The sequence below is a fragment of the Centrocercus urophasianus genome, unplaced genomic scaffold (assembly GCF_019232065.1).
Source record: "Centrocercus urophasianus isolate 14NV4802_14NV808 unplaced genomic scaffold, USGS_Curo_1.0 seq_37, whole genome shotgun sequence".
Classification (NCBI taxonomy): Eukaryota; Metazoa; Chordata; class Aves; order Galliformes; family Phasianidae; genus Centrocercus; species Centrocercus urophasianus.
Genome location: NW_024884944.1, coordinates 45,034 through 58,603, shown reverse-complemented (window position 1 = coordinate 58,603; position 13,570 = coordinate 45,034). Strand labels below are relative to the sequence as shown.

Sequence of the window (13,570 nt, the reverse complement as noted above, 5' to 3'; positions counted from 1 at the left end):
TCTAAAGCCGGGTTCACCACGCAGGACCACAGCAGCTCCTACGGACCCTGACCCCGAGCTCCGCCTGCTCCTTGGGGGCAGCGCTTCTGGAGGGCCGCAGAACCGCCATAGGACCGTTCAGAGGCGCACGGTACCCGTCCCAGGCGATAGTTCCGCGTAGCGGGCGGCCGCGGGAACACCCGTACTGAGGGGAGGTGTTACACAAAGGCACCGCGAAACGCAGGAGGCGCTGCGGGGGCACGCGTCGTCGTCCCAGCGGGGCAGTGTGGCCTCAACACTGGCTGGGACGGGCCGCAGCACCGCGGGGCTCAGCCGGACCAAACGGGAGCGAGGCGGGGACAGCACCCGAGCCCCGGGCAGCGGCACGGGCGGGGCGCGGCCGCCCCGCTCCTCCCGGCCCTAACCGCCTCCCGGCCCCAAGGTTGCCGGTCCTAAGATTGCCGGCCCCAGCAGACCCCGAACGGACCCGCGGCCGCCGTCTACCCGCAGCTAAGCTCGCAGTCCGCAGCCCAGGCCCGGGAGAGGAGCGGGGGCGGCGGGGCCGCGCCTCACCTCGCTACGCGTGATGCGGTGCCGCGCCAGCTTGACCACGGCGAAGTTACCCTTGCCCAATGTGCCCTCAATGTCGTAGAAGCCGACGCGGACGGGCCCGGGCCCGCGGGGCAGCAGCGGGGGGGGCCGCCGAGGCTCGGCCATTACCATGCTGGGCGCAGGGGGCGGCAGCGGCTCGGGCGGCTCTTCTCTGTCTGCGGCGCCCCGCGGGCCGCGCCGCCCCGCCCCCTGCGCCCGCCTCCACCAACCGCGCGTCACTGCGCGCGTCACGGGGGCGGGGCGTCGCCGCGGCAACCGTGCGCGGGGTGAGGGCGGAGCTTCGCAGCCCCTCGGGTGCCTCCGACCCCTCTGCCGCGGCCCGGGAGTTGCAGAGTGGTTGCTTCTGGCTTCAGTCGCGGGTAGGCGTCGTCGGGAATCGCTGCGCCGATGCCGCCGGGTTGGAGCAGCATGCGTTCTTTGTGCTTTCCCTGTCGGGGAGCCGCTTGCCGTAGGCGTAGCCGGCCCCGGGCTGAGCGAGGCCTTCGTATTCCCCACAGTATCTCCGGCAGCCTGGAAACAGCCGTGGGGCTGCCGCGACCTTTTTGTTCCGCGTCAGGGGGAGAGAAAGCGATGGCACCCACTCTTCTGACACATCCGATTTTTGTTTCAGAACTCTTAGACGCTGACTGAACTTTCAGATTGGATATTAGAGAAGGTTTCGTCTCCAAAGTACTGGCGTTGGACTGGCGCAGACTACCCATGGAGGTGGTGGAATCCTACCACCCGTCCCTTCTGTCATCCCAGAACCATGGGGATGTGGCGCTGGGGGGTGTGGGCAGTGACCATTGGTGGGGGTGGGTTGAGCTTGGCATTGTGGGTCTCAGAGGTCTTTTCCAACCTGGAATGGTTCTGTGACTCCATGAATAATTCAGCATGATACAAGCTCGGTGTGATCAAAGCAGCCCTACGTTGCTGTATGGGAACTGTTGATCTTGGCATGAACCACTGATTGAGCACCTGGGGAAAAGACCCAGTCAACCCTGGGAGCACAGGTGAAAGCAGTTCAGCGATGTGACCAGAAGGAGTGGAGCATGGCTGCACCTCTCTTAGACCTCATTTAAGGGCTGACTGCTGCTAAGGAAGGCTCTCTGGTTAGAGATCTATCCCCTGTGGAGTCTTTCTAGTGAGCTGAGATTTTCAGAGACAGGTGAGCACTTTTCTAATATCCTTCTATTGTGTTGGTTTCTTTCCCATTGCGATTGTATAAAACACTATTTAACTTTTCTCTTAGTCAAAAATTAGTTTTATTCTTTATTGCTTTCATGTAAGTCTTATAACATTGGTCCAAAAATCACTTTTTATTTGTGGGAAAGATCTTTGCAGGAACTTTAAGCGCTGCACGGTATGATGTCGCTTTTGGCCCGAAATTCCTGTTATAGAAGTATTTCTTCTCTATGCTAGAGGGACCATAGTTACAAAAACGTCCTTAAGTGCCTCTTAGCAGCATCGGTGTTCTTCATAGGGTAGGCAACTCTCGCCGTAGCTCCGACAGCTATGGAGCGCTCGTGCCCTCTCGCGGTCAGTGTCTCTGTACCCCTCACTGCTCGAGGTACTCCGCCGCACCGCGGTGGCTGAGGCTGGGAGCAGTGCCTGGGTTACGTGCCTGAAGTAGGATAGGGTGGTTTGTAGTAGATAGGAATAAAGCTAGGCTAAGAACTAGGATTGCCATCTCTATCTGAAGCTGTGGACAAGAGGCAGGCGATGTTACTTTTTCCCAGCTTCGGATCAGCACCCTGGCATTACATCTGGCAGCCTGTAATTGGGCTTGTATTTTAATCTGTAAAATGAGGACAAAACACAACAGTGAGTACTAAAGTACTGAATTTTCTAAGGTCGAGCTGGTGGAAGATATTGGTTGTGAAGCAACAAAACTGCAGTGTGTTGGACTGCTGGATAATATCCACCATGACTAAATGGAAGAGCAATTTAAGATTTTACAAAAAACTGGAGAGACTTCAGAAGTAACAGACGCGTGCTATTATTCATAAAGCTTTCTTTTTTTGTATTTTTGTTTCGGTGTCAAATTTCTTTGCTACCAAATTTCCTTACCGGGCTGTATAGGGGATCAAGCCACTGACAATAGTGAGAATTGAATTCAAGGAGCTGCTGTTTATTACAGGCTGCTTTGTAACAGTTTAATGCAAAATTGCTCCAGTGGGAAATGTAAAACTAGCCAGAAAAGTTTACGGCACCATGTAAAGTAAACTAAAAAACCGATTCAGTTTGCAATTACCAAAGCATACTTTCTCAAGGAGTAAGTTTCTACGAGCGTATTTCAAACAGCGAGCCACATCAGACGATTAGCCCAGCCGTTCCCAGACCAGCACCCGCGCACCGCAGCGCCTCTAGCTCGCGCGGCAGCACGCGCGCAGTGCGCCAGATCGCGCGTTCCAGCGTCCTTCGTCTCGTGACACGAAGGGGGTTGGGAAGTTGGTCACGTGAGGAGCTCGACCAACATGGCCGCCTACCTGCAGTGGCGCCGCTTTGTCTTCTTCGACAGAGAGATGGTGAAGGAGCCGCCGGGGCCGGAGGGGGCGGGTGGGAAGCCCTTCGTGTTGCCTCCGGGCATCACGGTCTGTGATTCAGGCCGGGGTAACCTTGTGTTCGGAGATATCCTGTGCGGCGGCGGCGGCGGCAGGAGTGATGGGGCCGGGCCATTTGGCCTGCACTGGGTTCGTGGGCTGCGCCGCGAGGAGAGATCTGCGCTTTGTGGCGCGGGCTGAGCTCCGAGGCGGGCCTAGTAGTGCTCCAGAGTCGGGTATGCGACAGCTTCTTTGGCTTCTCTGCCCCTTGCATGTTACAGAACTGTTGTCACCTGTTTTGGTTCTCGTAGGTGACAGCAAAAGTATATTTGCTGTAGGCTTCCCAGAGGTCAACAACAAGGAGCTTTTAAGATTTTGATTCTGGTGTTCTTAGAGGTGTGGGTGGTGGTGAGGGTTGTTTTTCGCTTCATTTTTACCTTTTCCTTTATATTCCTTAATTGTGATGTACATATGGAAGGTCGAATCTGGTTTTTGCCTCGCTCACTTCAACTCAGTGGTTTCCAAGCTTACAAGTTAAGGGTAACGCACCTATACCAGCTGAAGCAGCACAGCATCTTAGTTTCTGTTGGTGAGGATGAAGAGGGCATTAACCCATTGGTAAGTTAAATGGCAAAGGAAAAGATACTGGTATTATAGTTAATTATTAAGTAGTTTGTTTCTAATATCTCATGTTTTGTTTTGTTTTGTTTTTTTTTTGTTAATGTAATATTTATTGTTTTGAGGTTAAAGTATGGAATCTGGAAAAACGAGATGGTGGCAATCCTCTTTGCACACGAATTTTTCCAGCGATACCCGGTAACAAGCCCACAGTTGTGTCCTGTCTTACTGTCCATGAGAATCTGAATTTCATGGCTATTGGTAAGTATTGCTGACCTGTAATAATTTAAGACATGTATTGTTGTCTCTATTCTGATGTATGGAAAATGAATGTGTAAAATTCTTTTCATACAGAGGGGTCGTGTATTATGTGCTACTGGAGGCCTTAAGGAAATGAATACATAATTTTAGCTTATGCTTGTGTGTATGATTGTAACAATTTTGATATCTCGCAGAGAAGTAGATCTTTTCAGTTGATGCTTTTTGTTCCTGCAAGTCAATAAGTGTATGATAATAATGGTTATAGACAGTCTAAGTTTAGTACCAGCACAGAGAATAGCATTGGTTTTTTTCATAAATAATGCTAGGGTGTTTTCCCCCCCTCTGATATCTACTCCTCCCCCCCCCCCATATACTTTGTGGAAACTTTCTTAAAGCCCACAAAGCCAATCTCCATTTGTTCTGATTTAATTGTGCCTTTTTAATGTTGCTTGCTTAAAATAAGAGCGGGAATGTAGCAAGGCTATAAACTGTTTCTGTGAGTTAGTTTCTGCATTGAAATTAAGTCTTTCCATTATTAGTGCTGTGACCTTCCATTATTAGTGTTGTGACTTGGAACAGTTTGCTGGATTGATGCTGTCAGCAAACTGTGAAAACTGTTTCTTTTGTGTGTAGCGTGCTTTGAGTAAGTGAGATAACTGATAGTTAAAATTAGATGATGAAAGGGCTATTCTTAAAGCTAAATATAGGAAGACCCAAACAAAAACAACCTGCAAGTGAAGTTCATGATGGGGGAGAACAAGTTGAGCATCGAACAGTGACGTCATGTATGGGGAGAGATTGGTAGGTATTTAATTGAGAGCCTGCAGCAGTCTAGGAGCTTGATACTTTGCTGGCAAGCAGATTTTTGTCATTGGCTGCATCTGTACTAACTTGCCCTGGATAATATTTCAAGTGTGCCACAGAAGTGAACAGTTTGATCTATCCTTTTCAAAAGGTTTTGCAGATGGGAGTGTTGTGCTTACAAAAGGAGACATCACTCGAGATCGCCATAGTAAGACCCAGATCCTACATGAAGGCAGTTACCCAGTTACTGGTCTTGCTTTTCGACAGTCTGGCAAAACAACGCATCTGTTTGTGGTGACCACAGAGAACATCCAGGTGGGAAATTAATTTGAAAAAGTGAGAATCTGACTTACAATTGCACTGCCTTCAGTGTCTATTTCAGGTAAGCCCCAAAACCTTGTATTTTCTCCGTAGTCCTACCTGCTTTCTGTGAAAGACTATTCTCATCTGGAGCTGGACACTCATGGCTGTGGATTGCACTGTTCTTCTCTGAGCGACCCCTCCCAGGACCTCCAGTTCATTGTAGCAGGAAATGAATGTGTATACCTTTATCAGCCAGATGAACGAGGCCCCTGCTTTGCTTTTGAGGGACAAAAACTGATTGTTCACTGGTATCGGGGGTACCTCATCATTGTCTCCAAGGACCGAAAAACTTCTCCTAAGTATGTTTCCTTGGAATAGTTGAATTTCCTATTTAATTGTTGCAGTTTCTGGCTTTCCCCATTTTTTTTTTTTTTTTTTTTTTTTTTTTCCTGTGAAACTTTGCTCTAGGGACTGATGATAGTGTTGTCAATGAGTTTTAAGATGAATCAAGACCCAAAGACTAATTAACTTCTGTTGTTAGTGCAGTGCAGTCAAGCATGCTGAACATGGGGGATTTCTTTCTGCTCATGTTAACGTTTCAGTCTAGCATACCAATCACACTCGTGGATAAATATGTGATGTTTTGTATATGGCTCCACCTCGTTTAATTGTCAAGACGCTTCTCACTTGTTCTCTCAGCATCCTTAGATTGTGTAGGTATTAAATGTATTTGGGCCATATGAACCTTATTTGCTAAAAATCTAAAAAACTTTCTTCTGCTCTCCAGGTCGGAGTTTGCTGGAAATGAGGCACAGAATTCAGACAAACAAGTTCTGAATATCTACGACTTGTGCAACAAATTCATTGCGTACAGTTCAATCTTTGATGATGTAGTAGATGTCTTAGCAGAATGGGGTTCTTTGTATGTTCTGACCAGAGATGGGAAGATCCATGCACTGCAGGAGAAGGATGCCCAAACCAAACTTGAGGCATGTGAATCTGTTATGTTATTAGTTTGCTTTATGTCTGTGGGGGGGCTTGTACTGGCTATACAGATGAAAGAAGTGGAAAGGTTCAGGTAGACATGTTACAGTGTAACAAGTGACTTCCCAACTCTCCAACTAACCAGTGTGCAGAGCCTCACTGTATGTACCTGTCCAGCACCAAAAAGAAACAGATTGTTTTCCAGGCAGGTTTTGGGATGTGGTATTTCCCTCATACTGCTCTTATGCTGAATTTTAATAGATGCTCTTCAGAAAGAACTTATTTGAAATGGCCATTAATCTAGCCAAGAGTCACCACTTGGACAGTGATGGCTTGTCAGAGATTTTCCGGCAGTATGGTGATCATCTCTATAACAAGGGGAACCATGATGGAGCCATCCAGCAATATATCCGGTAAGCAGTGGTTGTTCAGAGCAAGGGCAGTGTAGCATAGATGGGAGCTTACGAGAGTCTTGATTTTTCTGTTTAAGCCCTTGGAGCCAGAAGGCGTGACTCATAGTGAAAGTTCTGCAAATAGAGAGGAAAATACAGGTCAAATTGGGATGGAGTGGGGACAGATAATGTTACTGTAATCAAAGGATTATTCTCTCTTGGAATGCTGTGTACCGTACAAGTTATTGTGTATGTAAAAGGACATTGTGAAATTGTAGAATGTGAAAGTTTATGTAAGTAAAAAAAGCACTGTCAGTGTGAAGATGCAGTGTAAAGTGGGCAGTGTGATTTGATCAGTATGGCAGTTTTTTTGGAATATGATCATACTAATATCAGTTTACACATGTCAGGTTTTATAATAATTAGAGTAGTCTGTTCTCAGGCTTACTAAAAACTTGTAGTGCTACATTCATGTAGAACCGAAATTCTGGAGTCCTATACCCGGGCGATGTCAGCACATATTGAATTGAAAACTTGCCCCAAGTAGTGGGGTAACTGTGGCTAAACTGCTGCATGTGGGTGTGAGCGCTCAGATAAGACTGAGTTACGTGACTAAAAGAAAGGAAGATTAGTCTTATGTTTCCTTCTTGGGCTTATCAATTAGCTGTGGCTGGAGTGCAGCCCATCTTCTCATGGGAGCCTTTAAAGGAACACAAACTTCCTATGTGCTACTGATGTCTTCTCAGTTTCAACCTTCATAGAGATGTTTATTTCTGTGTGGGTGGTCTTGGAGCATAACTGCTTGTTACTGTTATAGCTGAGTAGTCACAGGTGAGTTAGTGTCTGAAGTTCAGGGTTCTGTTATGAATTTCTCTTGGCTTTTTGATTCCCTGGCTGTGTATGATCTATTGTAACGTGACTTTTCCTCTCCCAGAACTATAGGGAAATTGGAACCATCTTATGTTATTCGGAAATTCCTAGATGCTCAGCGCATCCACAATCTCACTGCTTATCTGCAGACACTCCACCTGCAATCTCTTGCCAATGCAGACCATACTACACTTCTGCTGAACTGCTATACTAAACTCAAAGATAGCACCAAATTGGAGGAGTTCATTAAGGTAACGGGAAGGTGGTGACTTAAGAATTTTGCATTATTTCATGATAATTAAGAGGGAGAGGTGGTAACAGTGTAAATTGTCTCCTGTGGGGCTGTTGAGAAGGAAAAGAATTTGTGCCCCACTGCTTTTATTTGTGATGCTTTATTTCCAAGCTCTTAGTTGCATTCTCAGTTTTGCTGGCTTGCTATTCCGGTTTGAAATGTGCTGGCTTTTGTTAGCATGACCAGCTGTTCACTGAGAGGTGGATAAACTACTACTTTCTTTTGGCACGTGATCTTTTCCTTGCTCGAGAGGTATTAAATTATCAGTGCTCTGGCTTTCCTTTTCAAACACAAATAATTTCTGCTTGTTCCTTGGCATAATTCCTACAGTCCACAATCTTTCTGCTTCTGTTATAGGCTAGTGAGAGTGAAGTTCGCTTTGATGTGGAAACAGCAATCAAGGTGCTTCGTCAAGCAGGTTACTACTCCCATGCTGTGTACTTGGCAGAAAAGCATGCCCATCATGAATGGTACCTCAAAATCCAGCTAGAAGACATTAAGGTGAAGTGTTATTGCTCTTGTGTTCTTACTGATGTGAATATTGCTTCTCTAGCCTCCTTTGCTGGTAAGAATTTTATTTCACTGTCCTCAGCTCTTACTCCACCTGTACTCAGCTCTGGTGAGGCCACACCTTGAGTACAGTGTTAAGTTTTGGGCCCCTCACTACGCAGACATTGAGGCCCTGGAACATGTCCAGAGAAGAGCAGTGAGACTGATGAAGAGTATAGAGCACAAATCTTATGAGGAGTGGCTGAGGGAGCTGGGATTGTTTCATCTGGAGAAGAGGAGGAGGCTTGGGGAGAGCTCATTGCACTCTACATCTTCCTAAAGGGAGGTTGTGATGAGAAGGAGTGTATGGGGACTGCTGAATCACAGGCTGAACCTCTGATTGATCACCTGAGGCGAGCAATGAGTCAGCCACGGAGCACAGGTGAAGGCAATGCACCTGTGCTGCCGGAAGGGGTGGAGCCTGGCTGCACCTCTCCTAGACCCATGTAAGAGCTGATCACCAGCGGGGAAGGATCTCTTCTGGAGATCCGCTCCACTGGATTTTCCTACATGAGCCCAGGATGCGGGTGAGTGTACCTAACAACTACATAGCCAAGCTCTCTGTTATACCATAACATCTGTATATTCATTAATTTTATGCTGCTATACCATAACATCAGTATATTCAGTAATTGTACAAGGGGGTTGGCCTCTTTTTCCAGATAACAAATAGGAGCCAAGGAAATGGCCACAAATTGTGCGGGGGAGACTTACATTAGACATAAATAAAAACTTCTCTCAATGAGTTGTTAGGCACTGGAATGGCCTGCTCAGGGAGGTGAAGTCACTGTCCCTGGTGGTTCTCAGGAAACGTCTGGAGGTGCTATGTGATATGGTTTAGTAGCTTAGTGGATAGTAGTGGTGATAGGAGGATGGTTGAACTAGATGATCTTGTAGGTCCTTTCCAACCCTGTGATTCTATGATCCTCTCTATGAGCCTCTTCCCTGTAGCTAGTATGCTTATGGGACTGTTAAGGCAGTAGCAGCACATGCTATTGTTTGTCTCTTGGTGTTCTGCTTCTGGACTGTACGGTGGACTTCAGGTGGAAATCAGTGGCCTACTGGTTCTGATTCAGTGTTATTCTTTTTTGTTCTTGTGCTTTTTTTTTTTTGCTTTTTTTTTTTTTTTTACAGTGTTCTCAAATCAATTACTGGCAGAGCCCTCTTAAAGTTGATTTCTTTCCCCTGGTCACAGCCAGCCTGTCTCCCTGAGGATGTCAACAATCAGGAATAGTAACATTAGGTGTTAATTTAGAGCAGATGTTGTTTCTGACATACTTGCAGCATATCCTGAATGCTGTTTGTGCTAACATCATTGTGGAGAGTAGAGGCTAATGTCATGTGATCCTTGCTGGCTGCCTCTACAGAACTATCAAGAGGCTTTGCACTACATTGGAAAACTGCCTTTTGATCAAGCGGAGAGTAACATGAAGCGATATGGTAAAATCCTGATGCACCATGTCCCTAAAGAGACAACGGAACTACTGAAGAACCTTTGCACTGATTACCAGCCATCAGGGAACAGTGAAGGCCCTGGGATCCTGGAAGGAAAAAAGGTATAGTTTGCTTTAACTGAGAGGTACTGCTTAGTAACAGAAACTTTGTAGCGAGTGCTCCTGCATGCCTGACATTCTAGGCATAATGAGGGGCCAGGTTGTAATGTGTTGGTAGTCTTTGTGATGAAACTGTCTAAAGTTACTGCTCAGAACTGATCACTGCAGTAATTGTATTGTGATGTATCTGTTATGGGTCATTCTGGGAGTGAGCTGTACAAATTTTAGAGAAGAACCGCCTGTCTGGCTGTGACTGGGTGGGTGGTCGGTCAAGTTTTTTTTATGGTTCTTTTGCAGGCCAATTCTGAGGAGTTCATTCCAGTCTTTGCAAACAATTCCCGAGAACTGAAGGCTTTTCTGGAGCACATGACTGAGGTGCAGTCTGACTCTCCACAGGGTGTATATGACACTTTATTGGAACTTCGTCTCCAGAATTGGGCACATGAACTAGATAAGCAGGTTTGATCTTTGGTTTTCTATTTTGAGATAAAGCTTGGGTGTTTGGGAATTCTGTTTGCATTCCTGCCAATTCCATAACCTCTCCAGATAGGCGTTGTTAATATAAGGCAATTCTCATGTTGTAGTGACAAATAGGAATGCAGCCTACTGGCTGAGAGAATACTTATTTCAGTGAGGCAAGCGTATTTTGTATGCATACAGATTCCAGACAATGCAATGTGGGTAAATGCCTTTTTCATGAAATTGGATATGCTTGCCTTAATCTTTGAAGGTGCTGGCTGTTTGGGTAAAATAAATTGTCTTTATTGCTTAAAAAGGGTAAAGAGCAAACATCAGAACTTTGCTTCTCTCTAGAAAAGCTGCAAATTGTTTTCAGATATTGGTGCAAAACTGTTCTGTTTCTTCTCCCCTGCCATTCCATTCCTGTTTTCCACAGATCAAGGAGAAGCTGCATGATGAAGCACTCACTCTCCTGAAGAGTGGAAGATTCAAAACAGTCTTTGATAAGGCCTTGGTCTTATGTCAGATGCACAATTTCAAGGACGGTGTCCTCTACCTCTATGAACAGGGCAAACTGTGAGTATTGCTTTTTTCCCCAGAGTCCTGTTGCTTGCCCCATCTCAGGGATTTCTGAGCCATAAAAGCCCCTGCCCTACAATGGTAAGGACCTTTTGAGTATCTCAGGACAGAAACTGCGTACATCATTGCTCAGCTGAAAGTATCCCTCTTTTGGAGCAGGACAGTGATCTAGAGGACAGATGGCAGACCAGTCTTGGCTTCTGTGGGAATGTTTGGGCATTGTGTGGCTGAGTGGAAACATGAGGCCCCTATAACCTTTCAAAAGATAGATTTTTGCAACTGACATGTTGCTTTCCTCTCTAGTTTTCAACAGATCATGCATTACCACATGCAGAACGAGCAGTACAAGAAAGTGATTGAAGTGTGTGAGTTGTACGGGGACCAAGAGGCTTGTCTTTGGGAACAGGCTCTTGGCTACTTTGCACGGAAGGAGGAAGACTGCAAGGAGTATATTGCTGCAGTGCTGAAACACATAGAGAACAAGAATCTTATGCCTCCACTTCTTGGTAATAATATGTGGCCTAATGTTGGGGTAACAAAAAGGCTTTTATGGCATCTGTAGACTAAGAATGTGAGAGAAGTATCAATGAAGCTTGAGCCCACCAATTGAAATGACAATCTGCTGTAGAGGAAAAGGTGACGCCAGTGGCAGCTTCGCAATTTGGGGAAGAAAGATCTGCTGTATCAGTTGCGGAGGTGTCTGTTTTATTTCTATTCCCTCAGTGTGGAGAGATGAAGGGCATCTTAAGCTCTTTCTGTAGATGGGCAGAGAAGTTGAAATAGAGCTCCGTCCACTAGATTTTTCCTTTACCCTTCTGGTCTGGGCTATTTAAATGTTCTCCCAGTCATGGCTTTGGAGGTTGGGGCCCTGTAGAGAGCAAGCTGAAATTGCATCTTTAAATAAGTTTTCTAATTCAGTAGGAGTGTGGGATGTTTTTTGCCTGTTGGTTTCCTTTTAATGGAAAGTAGGCTGTCGAGTCATTATGAGTGTAGTGGCAATTTTCTTCACTTGCATTTAAACTAACGTTGAGTTATCCTCAGTTGTGCAGACACTGGCTCACAACTCCACAGCCACATTGTCTGTGATTAAGGATTATCTTGTCAACAAGCTGCAGAAGCAGAGCTGCCAGATAGAGCAAGATGGGCAGAAAATTCAAAAATACCGGGACGAAACTACGAGGATCCGTCAAGAGATTGAAGAGCTAAAAGCAAGGTGCAGGACTGTGATCTCTTGTCTTAGTTAGAAAATAATATTCCAATATAAAGAAAAATACACTTTTTTTTTTTTTTTCCCTTCTGTTTCCTGTCACTGTTTCAGTCCCAAGATCTTTCAGAAGACCAAGTGTAGCATTTGCACCAGTGCCCTGGAGCTGCCCTCGGTCCATTTCCTGTGTGGTCATTCCTTCCACCAGCACTGCTTTGAAAGCTACTCTGAGAGTGATTCAGAATGTCCTACTTGCATGCCTGAAAATCGCAAAGTGATGGACATGATCCGAGCCCAGGAGCAGAAGAGAGATCTGCATGATCAGTTTCAGCATCAGGTATGGTATTTGTTGCCCTGTGGGTTTGTGTTTTTCTTTTTTTAAATTTAGACTGCTTTTGCAGACAGACACCCCTCTCCCCCTAGGGGCTGTTAGAGAAGGATAAGTAGATTCATGGAGCTAGGGTGACTGGAGGTGGAGTCCTGGTGAGCAGGACCAGGGAAGTCATCCTGCCCCTGTACTCGGCACTGGTGAGGCCCCATCTCTAGTACTGCATTCAGTTTTGGGCACCTCAGTACGGAAAGGACATGGAGATGTTGGAGCAGGTCCTAAGAAGGGCAATAAGGCTGCTGAAGGAACTGGGGCTGTTGAGTCTGGGGAAGAGGAGGCTGAGGGGAGGCCTAATTGCTCTCTTCCGATATCTGAAAGGTGCTTCCCGTGAGAAGAGAGCTGGTCTCTTCTCACTCACTGGTGACAGGATGAGGGGAAATGGCCTCAAATGGCACCAGGGTTAAGTTTAGATTGGATATCAGGACAAACTTCTTAACAACTCTTTCAGTAAATCACTGGAAAAGACTCCTCAGGGAGGTGAGGTGGTTTTAAACGGTGTTTAAAAACCGTTTGGATGTGGTGCTCAGAGGCATGATTTAGCAGAGGGTTGTTAGAGTCGGGGTAGTATGGTTAGGTTGCAGTTGGACTTGATCTTTAAGGTCTTTTCCAACCTGAGCATTTCTATGATTCAGCAGCTGGAGTAGAGAGAGTCCTTGATGTTCTGCAAACATGAAAGATAAACCAGTGCAACTAAGGTAGTAGCTTTCACGCTTAAGATAACTCAGTGGCAGAAAAGCTTGCTATATGTGGCATTTGCATGAAATAGCAAATTAGTGGTTTTAAACTGCTATGTCTCTAATACGGGGCTGTAAGTGAAGGGATGAAAGGGTATGTTCTGGAGGCAAGGGCCTCTGGCCAGCTCCTGATGGCATTGCTTTGTGTCTTGCAGCTTAAGTGCTCCAATGATGGTTTTTCCGTCGTCGCTGACTACTTTGGTCGAGGCGTTTTTAATAAGCTCACCCTCATCACAGATTTGCCTTTGGGAAAGTCAGCTACGACAATTGAGGCTGGCCTCCAGAGGGAGCTGCTGATGCACACTAAGCGTAGTACCTGAGCTGGGGGTTCCCGTTGCACCGCGCGCCTTCTCGGGTTGTACGGGTTTACGGCGTGGGCGCGCGCTTCGCCCCCGCATCTTTCGCTCTCCAATAATAAATGGAACCAAGTCGGCTTTACGCCGGAGCGTACGAAGTGCAGCGCGGTC

At 46.5% G+C, this 13,570-nt stretch overlaps 2 protein-coding genes across 4 annotated transcripts in view; one reads left to right on the top strand and one right to left on the bottom strand.

Annotated features, from left to right (window-relative positions):
- The window catches only part of SIK2 (salt inducible kinase 2), a 42,164-nt gene extending 41,445 nt beyond the window's left edge, over positions 1–719 (bottom strand). For all 3 annotated transcript variants that reach the window (XM_042831922.1, XM_042831923.1, XM_042831924.1), the window contains exon 1: positions 553–719. In XM_042831922.1, coding sequence (XP_042687856.1) covers positions 553–702 — 150 coding nt within the window. In that variant the 5' untranslated portion in view covers positions 703–719. The remainder of the gene's footprint in view (positions 1–552) is intronic.
- Positions 720–3,032: 2,313 nt separating this feature from the next.
- VPS11 (VPS11 core subunit of CORVET and HOPS complexes) lies at positions 3,033–13,541 on the top strand. Its single transcript, XM_042831920.1, has 16 exons — positions 3,033–3,201; positions 3,583–3,731; positions 3,857–3,992; positions 4,948–5,111; positions 5,211–5,458; positions 5,887–6,088; positions 6,345–6,496; positions 7,410–7,596; positions 7,995–8,138; positions 9,554–9,742; positions 10,037–10,198; positions 10,635–10,774; positions 11,081–11,283; positions 11,819–11,990; positions 12,096–12,318; positions 13,259–13,541. The coding sequence occupies exons 1-16, from the start codon at positions 3,048–3,050 to the stop codon at positions 13,421–13,423; spliced, it is 2,790 nt and encodes a 929-aa protein (XP_042687854.1). The 5' UTR covers positions 3,033–3,047; the 3' UTR covers positions 13,424–13,541.
- Positions 13,542–13,570: the final 29 nt, after the last annotated feature.